The 9,165-nt window shown below is 42.8% G+C and overlaps 1 protein-coding gene across 2 annotated transcripts in view; it reads right to left on the reverse strand.

The window, feature by feature from the left end:
* Window positions 1-2,958: 2,958 nt before the first annotated feature.
* Window positions 2,959-9,165, reverse strand: part of NAAA (N-acylethanolamine acid amidase) — a 31,653-nt gene continuing 25,446 nt past the window's right edge. Inside the window, exons 10-12 of one of the 2 annotated variants that reach the window (XM_011966186.1) lie at window positions 9,078-9,086; window positions 6,856-6,973; window positions 5,849-6,332 (exon numbers count right to left, since the gene is read on the reverse strand). In XM_011966186.1, the coding sequence (XP_011821576.1) occupies window positions 6,892-6,973; window positions 9,078-9,086 (91 nt within the window). In that variant the 3' untranslated portion in view covers window positions 5,849-6,332; window positions 6,856-6,891. Of the gene's footprint in view, window positions 3,616-5,848; window positions 6,333-6,855; window positions 6,974-9,077; window positions 9,087-9,165 lie in introns of those variants that run through there. The other variant, XM_011966187.1, reaches the window with a different exon arrangement.

Below are 9,165 nucleotides of genomic sequence, written 5' to 3' on the forward strand. Positions count from 1 at the left end.
AAAAAAAAAAAAAAAAGAATTATTTTGAGCTAAAGGCAATTAAAAAGCAGCAAACAAGCTGGGCACGGCGGCTCACTCCTGTAATCCCAGCACTTTGGGAGGCTGAGGTGGGCAGATCACCTGAGGTCAAGAGTTCAAAATGAGCCTGGCCAGTATGGTGAAGCCCCATCTCTAAGAAATATACAAAAATTAGCCGGGCATGGTGGCGGGCACCTGTAATCCCAGCTACTTGGGAGGCTGAGGCAGGAGAATCGCTTGAACCCATGAGGTGGAGCTTGAAGTGAGCAGAGGTCATGCCATTGCACTCCAGCCTGGGCAACAAGAGTGAGACTGTCTCAAGAAAAGAAAGAAAGAAAGAAAAAAAGCAGCAAACAGTATGCAGTGGCTAACACCTATAATCCTAGCGCTTTGGGAGGCCAAGGCAGGTGGATTGCTTGAGCTCAGGAGTTCGAGAACATCCTGGCCAACATGGCAAAATCCCATCTCTACTAAAAGAACAAAAAATAAAAATAAAAATTAGCCAGGCCTGGTGGCATGTGCTTATAATCCCAGCTACTCAGGAGGCTGAGGCACAAGACTTGCTTGAACCTGGGAGGCAGAGGCTGTGCTGAGTGGAGATCATGCCACTGCACTCCAGCCTGAGCAACAGAACGAGATTCTGTAGAACCTAGCTACTTGGGAGGCTGAGGTGGGAGGATCGCTTGAGCACAGGAGTTTGAGGCTGCAGTGAGCTGTGATCACGCCACTGCACTCCAGCCTGAGCAATAGAGTGAGACCTTGGCTTTAAAAAAATAAAAAAGAAGATAGTCTTGCTCCTCTTCCTCTATCAGGAAGGACAAAGGCTAATCCCCAGAGACAAGTCTAGATCCTTATCAGCCTGGGCATGGCACCAGAAAAATCTATATACCAAACTGTACAAACTAGCCTTTATCTACTGTTAAAGTCAAATAAAATATAGAGACAAATTTAACATTTTTGGGGGGAAGCAAGAATTGCAATTCTAGGTCATAAACAGAGACAGGGTGATCTTCCATATGTTCAAAGAACAAAGAGAAGGTTGGAAGTTTTATAAAAAGGAGAAATGTTACATACTATTTTGAAAGAATGTTCATCAGCACTAGTAAAGTTTTGGGGAGGGTGCAAACTCTGAACAGTGAGTGGCTGCAGTGGGTAAAATTAATCTTACAGTCTCAGCAGCTGTTTCAGTAGCTACCAGATAAAACTGGTTTCGGGTTTTAACAGGCGGTTTCAGCAGTCAAGCTTGCCAAGAATTACATTCTTGGAGCAACGTTTTGTGCCCTGTGTGCTTTTTCTTCCTTTCCTCTAAATGCCCTTTTATAATTAAAAAAAATTTTTTTAGAGACAAGATCTCCTGTCGCCCAGGCTGGAGTGCAGTGGTGCAATCATAGCTTACTTCAATCTCAACTTTCTGGGCTCCAGCAATTGTCTCGAGTAGCTGGGACTACAAGTAGGAGCCACCACACCAGCTAATCTTTTTGTTTGTTTTTTGTAGAGACGAGAGTCTCCTTACATTGCCCAAGCTGGTGGTAAGCTCCTAGTCTCAAGCGATGCTCCTGCCTCAGCCTCCTGAAGCACTGAGCTACTGCACCTGGCCTCGACATTTTTAGTTGGGCATGATAAAAATGACCCAATTAATGTAATTAACTTACTTTTCTTTTCTTTTCTTTTTTTATTTGAGACAGAGTTTCACTCTTGTTGCCCAGGCTGGAGTGCAATGGTACGACTTTGGTTCACTGCAACCTCCACCTCCCAGGTTCAAGTGATTCTGCTGCCTCAGCCTCCCACGTAGCTGGGATTACAGGCACCCACCACCATGCCCAGCTAATTTTTTTTGTATTTTTAGAAGAGACAGGTTTCACCATGTTGGCCAGGCTGGTCTCAAACTCCTGACCTCAGGTGATCTGCTCACTTCAGCTCCACAAAGTCTTGGGATTACAGGTGTGAGCCACCACACCCAGCCAATGAACTTTCATGCTATCTTTTGTTACTACATATTTTCCTTCTCACCATTTCCTGCCCCTAGAGACTCAAGGTCCTTTTCCTTTTTCTTGTCACTTCTCTAAAAATTTATAGTTCCTTTGCTAAGATGCTATATAAAAACAAGTTCAAAACAAACCTTTGAGTTACCCATTTCCTGGGTACTCCATATTGCATATTCTGTACACATGTTAGTCAACTTCTATTTGTTTTTTCAACTGTTAATCTTTTTTGCTGTTATGTTAATCTGTCTTTTGTCAGTCTAATTTACATGGCCCCGGCTGAGAACATAAGATGGGTAGAGGAATTGATTTTTCCTCCCCCACAGCAAGACCATCTTCTTTTTTACTTTTTAGAGTCAAGTTCTCACTCCGTTGCTCAAGCTGGAGTGCCATGGCATAATCATAGCTCACTGCAGCCTTAAACCCCTGGGCTCAAGTGGTCCTCCCACCTCAGCCTCCCAAGTAGCTGGGACTACAAGTTCACACCCCCATGCCCAGCGAATTTTAAACAAATTTTGTTTTAGAAACGAGGTCTTGCTATGTTGGCCAGGCTAGTCTCAAACTCCTGGGCTTACGCACTCCTCAGCCTCCTGAGTAACTGGGATTACAGATGTGAGCAACTGTGCCTATCTGCCTTCTTTTTAAAGGATGAATAATATTCCATTGTGTGTACATACCATATTTTCTTTATCCATTCATGCCTAGATGGACATTTAGATGTTTGATAAGAATGTTTTACTTTCCTCCTGGTATTGGAAGGACATCTTCCAAATGGAGATTTTCTCTCTTGTTTTCAGGAAGAAAATGGGGAGGGTCAGAGTGAATTTCTTGTCCCTGCTGGGTTTTGTAAGCGCCTTTCGCTCAAAATAGTCCTCATACTAAAGTGGCATATTTGGGGTGGTGTGTTCTGAGCTCCTTTGGCATACTTGAAGTTCAGGAGAAAAGACACAAGAGAATGTAGGAGAGCAATTCTGAGATAGCTGAATATTTTCCAAAATTGAATAAAAGACATAAATTCGAAATTTGGGGAGCACAACAAATCCCAAGCAGGCTTAAACAAAATTCAATATCTGGACACACTGTAGTTAAACCACATGACACTGTTATCACTGTCACAGTGTGAAGAGACCACCAAACAGGCTTTGTGTGAGCAATAAAGTTTTTTAATCACCTGGGTGGAGGCGGGCTGAGTCCAAAAAAGGAGTCAGCAAAGTGTGGTGGGATTATCATTAGTTCTTATAGGTTTGGGATAGGCAGTGGAGTTAGGAGCAATTTTTTGTGAGCAGGGGGTGGATCTTACAAAGTACATCCTCAAGGGTGGGGAGGATATTATGAAGTAACTTCTCAAGGGTGAGGAGGGAATATCATACAAAGTACATTATCACAAGGGCAGGGAGGGTGTATTGTCACAAAGTCAATTGATCCATTAGGGTGGGGCAGGAACAAATCGCAATGGTGGAATGTCATCAGTGAAGGCAGGCACTGGCTATTTTCACTTCTTTTGTGGATCTTCAGTTGCTTCAGGCCATCTGGATGTATACGTGCAGGTCACAGGGGATATGATGGCTTAGCTTGGGTTCAGAGACCTGAAAATCACCTGATGGGTTCTTGCTCACTGCACAGGCAAAACCAATTCACTGAGATCATAGTACTGCAGTAAAGAAAGAGTTCAATTAACAGTCCTAGCAGGAGCATGAGTGTTATTACTCAAATCAGTCTCTCCAAGAACTCAGGGGCTAGGGTTTTAATGGATAATTTGGTGAGTTGGGGTCTAAGGAAGGGGGTTGCTGATTGGGGACAAAATTACAGGGACATGGAAAACAATCTTTATGCACTGAGTATGCCCTTTGGGTGAGGGCCACAGGATTAGTTGACTCATGGTCACAGGTCCTGGTGGGGTCAAGTGGTTACTAGAATGCAAAAGTCTGAAAAACATCTCAAAAGACCAGTCTTAGGTTCTACAGTAGTGATGTTCTCTATAGGAACAATTGGGGAAGTCACGAATCTTGTGACCTCTAGCCACATGATTCCTGAGCAGTAAGGGATTATAGAAACTATGCCTACATTTAGCAGAATTCGGGTTCCTCCCATAATCCTAATCTCATAGCCTTCCATTGGTTTTACAAAGGTGGCTTTTCCATTAGTTTTACAAAGGGCAGAGGTTAGTCTGAGGGAGGGGCTATTATCATCCTTTCTTTAAAGTTAAAACTATAAACTAAATTCTTCCCACGATTAGCTTGGTCTGTGCCCAGGAATGAGCAAGGGCAGCCAGCTTATGAGGCTAGAAGCAAGATGGAGTCAGCCATGCTAGACTTCTCTCACTGTCATCCTCTTCGCAAAGGCGGTTTCAACAAAAAAACAAATATCTGAAAAGCAACCAGAGTGTTGGATTACTTAAATCATTTTCCTGAGGAACAGCCGTTGATGCTTTGGCTTTGCCTGGTTGAAATTAGGGTATTCCCCAAATTTCCAAAGATCACAGTATATTTTCAAGAAAACAAGAATGGAATAAGACTAGTAAGTAGAAATTTACCCTGGCCAACATAGTGAAAACCCATCTCTACTAAAAATACAGAATAAGTCGGGCATGGTGGCACACGCCTGTAATCTCAGCTACTCAGGAGGCTGAGGCACAAGAATTGCTTGCACCCTGGAGGCAGAGGTTGCAGTGAGCCAAGATTGCGCCACTGCACTCCAGCTTGGGTGATGGAGCAAGACTCTGTCTCAAAAAAAAAAAAAAAAGACGAATGAGTAGAAATGTCTAGTTTCAATGACTGTGTGAAGTGTGACACAGCTGGCATGAGTAAACTACTTCTCACATTTGATTTTTAAAAGGGCACTGGATGATGAAAATTGAACAGTATTTATCTGACACTGTCCAAGAAGAAACATGAATATTCTGGGCCACTAGAGAGGTCTGCAGCGTCAGGGGAGGGATGTTCTGTACCTGGATAACACTTCCTTCTAGACATTCTACTCACTATGACAAAGGAAAAGTTAAACTTGGGAACCGAGACACTCAAACACTGCCTTCCTTTTGTTCCCAAACATAGCTGTAATTTCACATGGTTGTTTTATCTTATATAAAATGTAGACTTACTGAGCATGAGACAAATGTATCACTGACTTTCCCTCCATTTCCTTCTTTTCATGTGCTAAATGTAGATTCACTGAGCACCAATAATAAGAGCTCACAAGAATGTAACCACTTGCCTCACTGTCTACCCTCCTTTTCTTCCCCCCGCCTGCTTGCTCTTTCCCCTTTAAATACTGAAGTTCCCCAAATCCTCTTTGGGAAAAGCATAGGACAGGTCCTCCTGTGACTGGTGTTTCTTTTTCCCGGGCACGTCCTCAACCTTGGCAAAATAAACCTCTAAAGGATTGAGTGCTGCCTCAGTCACATTTTCATTTACACTTTCAACCTGTTCTGACTTCATCCTCTAGGGTATTTCTTTCATGCACATGTGAAAAATCAAACTCTACAAAGCAGCTGTTCATTCCCTTGAATCTTGACACTTAAATAACATCACAACTAAGAGAGCTGCTTTCTCAGGACAGCCGTCCAGAACCACAAGACTTCAGAGGTAAGAAAGCAGGGAGAACACAACACTAAATTTCTTGGAAAATTTTTTTATTCTTCTTGCCAACATTTCTTTTGACATTTTATTACTTAATTATGTGACATTAAGAAACAATTTGGTTGCATATTATTTTCAAAAAGCAGTAAGAAAGTAGCTGTTGAGAAAGAAGGAGGTCCATAGGTTTTTCAATAAAACATTAGAAACATTATAAAAAACATTATAAAAAACATTATAAAAAACTTGTTGTTTTTTTTTTCATTTCCATTACATGGAAATACATGATCAAAGATCAGACTAACACATTTTCAAACAGCCTTGGGTCGAAACAGAGCTCTCCATTTCTTTCAGATGAGCCTTTTTTTAGGCTCTTTCAGAAGCATTTCACAATGAACAGAGGTCTTGCCAGGTCATTTCATTAGTGGAGAAGCAAAGGTATGATGGCAGAATTATGAGAAGATGGAAATAAGGTCTGAGGATATGGCTTGAACTCTGAGACCAATTAGCTTTGAGTTATTCAGGCCAGGATAGAAGCTTAGAGAGGATCGAGGCAAACCATGAAGGGAAGCGGGTGCAGGACAATGCCCATCACAGGCTTTATCACAAACTCCAAATCGATCTTCTGGCCCCACTTCTCAAGGTTGAAAAGTTAAATGAGGAAGGAGCCTGCATTGTTCGTAACATAACACAATACTTTCACTTTCTCTGATTTTTAAAGGTGCAGCTCTTCAAGAATTTCACTTTAAAAAATCATCTGTAAGGGAAGAAAAACATGCATTTAATTCAAAGTCTGATTTTTTTTTTTTTGAGATGGAGTCTTACTCTGTTTCCCAGGCTGGGTGGTGTGATCTCAGCTCACTGCAAACTCCACCTCCTGGGTTCAAGCAATTTTCCTGCCTCAGCGCCTGAGTAGCTGGGATTTTCGGTGCCTGACACCACACCTGGCTAACAGTTTTTTGTAGTTTTAGTAGAGATGGGGTTTCACCACGTTGGCCAGGCTGGTCTTGAACTCCTGACCCCAAGTGATCCACCTGCCTCTGCCTCCCAAAGTGCTGAGATTACAGGCATGAGCCACCATGCCGGCCGAAGATTGGTTTTCATACAAACGATTCCAAATAAAATATCTAATGATGACAATCTGACACAAATGACAATGCCAGACGCTTGTCAGAATATATTATATATGTATACATTTTAAGGCTGTTACCATCCTCTGTGAGAAATACCAGCACACACCCACCTCCCCACATCTCCCCAAAACAACAGTAACAACAAACCTTTCACAGCACGGGTGAACTCGCTCTTCTGCTGACTTACTTTCGACTCAGGTTTCTGATCCTACTTATGTACTTGTCCGGGCTACCGGCGCTCATTACCGTAGTAAAAATTGTGAGGCTGAAAATAATGAGAGGAAATTTTATGTACACATCATTTTCTCTAATATGCCAGAGAGGGAAGAAAATGACCAAGTGCTTCCCTAACACCTGGGATCTGGGACAAGGCCCTTTATGCCAGAATATTTTAATTCTGTGAATCAAGAGGTCAAAGTGCTCTTTCCTCCTATTTTGACAACACTGTGGAAGGCCAAGTTGGAACTTAAAACTCTCAGACTTAATTAGCCGCGTGTGGTGGTGCCTGAAATCCCGGTTACTAGGGAGGCTGAGGCAGGAGAATTGCTTGAACTTGGGAGGCGGAGGTTGCACTGAGCCGAGATTGCGCCACTGCACTCCAGCCTGGGCAACAGAGTGAGACTGTGTCTCATAAAAAATAAATAAATAAAATCTCAGACTCCTCAGAGCTCCACCCCAAGGCAGTGGGGGAGACCAAGCCTGGGCCCTCACCCTGGCTCTGTCCTACCCCCAAGGGCCTTACTTGCATACATGTGACATCACCGCCTTCACATTCCCCAGCAAGCACCTACCCCTGTGCTCTCCCTCAGTGGCCGTGCACCACCATCAGGAGAATACCACCCAGGGAAGAGGAAAACACAAACCCTGGAAGTGGAGGTGGGGCTGTTCAGGCTGAGAATTACAGGGTCCTGGGTACTTGGGCAGACTCTAGGTGGGCAAATGCCCTTGGTCCAGCAGATTCCTTACACCATGGTTTGGGGGGTGGTATCACAACTAGAGGAATTCCAGAGGAGGGCCTCTAAAGCTCCAGGATCAAGGCACCTGCCCTACCCCTCCACCTTGCCCAGATCTAAGGATGAAAAGTATAGTGTCATTGATTCCACATTCCGTATAGGAAGAGACCTAAACAACTTGAGCACATGTGCCCACATGCACACACACTTGTCTTGGAATCCAACTGAGGTGCATGTGCAAAATATCGCAGCTGGGTTGTTCAGAAACAGGCAGAATTAGTAGCACTGGGTCCACAGCTAAATCATACACTCAGTTAAAGACAGCACTATAAGTAAGTGCAGAGCTCGTCCAAGGGTAATGGAGGTTCCCTGAACAGGACCTTAGTTGCTCGTTTACTTTAGTCATGGTTCTATTCTCCATCACTGTTTTAGTATTTTCTCTGCTGATGAGCCACAGCAGAGGATGGAGTTGTATTGCAGGTGGGTGTAATTCTGCAGCACAGCACAAGGGAGCAGCATAGAGCTAACTGCCTTTGTTCAGACTACTTTTTTGTTGTTTTTCTGTTTTCTTTTTCTTACAGTTACACTTAGTTCTATTAACCTCACACAACTGAACAGCCTCGGTTGAGGTTAATCTTTACACATAAAGGGCCTGAGAGTCAGAAGTCTGTGTTAATTCTGGCTCCATGGTGATTGTTACTTAAATGCAGTTTCTCTTGAGTTTTCAAGTATACAACAGAGAAAAACACTACTTGGTGAACTGTGTATAATTTCTAACAATTGTATTTTGACCAAACCATTTCAGAAACCATTTCAACATTCACAGCTGTTAACTCAATAATCCTACTTCTGGGAATTCAGTCAAGGGAAATAATCTGAAAGTAAGCAGGGGAGAGGCAAACGAATATGTTTGTTTCAGAGTTTTAATAAAGGAAGATATAACAACTGGAGAATGCTTAACTCAATTATAATACAGACAATTGGCCACTGCCACCATGTAAAATTACAAGGGCTGTTCAAAGCAGATAAAATGCTTCGTTTTATTACAATAAATTTAAGTATTTATTATAATGCTAATTTTTAAAAGATATATTCATCACTTCTTTTTTTTTTTTTAGATGGAGTGTTCCTCTGTCGCCCAGGCTGGAGTGCCATTTTGGCTCACTGCAACCTCCGTCTCCTGGATTCAAGCGATTCTCCTGCCTCAGCCTCCCGAGTAGCTGGGCTTACAGGCATGCACCACGATGCCCAGCTAATTTTTGTATTTTTAGTAGAGACTAGGTTTCATCATGTTGGCCAGGCTGGTCTTGAACTCCTGACCTCAAGTGATCCACCCGCCTTGGCTTCCCAAAGTGCTATTATTATAGGTGTGAGGCATTGCGCCCAGACAGATCTATTCATCACTTCCATAATTACCTAAAAAAACTGTAAGAACACAAAAATAGTTTATTAACCCCTATTTAAAAAATGACTATTAAAAGGGCAAAACTGTGCCCTGCTATGA

The sequence above is a fragment of the Mandrillus leucophaeus genome, unplaced genomic scaffold (genome assembly GCF_000951045.1).
Source record: "Mandrillus leucophaeus isolate KB7577 unplaced genomic scaffold, Mleu.le_1.0 Scaffold75, whole genome shotgun sequence".
NCBI lineage: Eukaryota > Metazoa > Chordata > Mammalia > Primates > Cercopithecidae > Mandrillus > Mandrillus leucophaeus.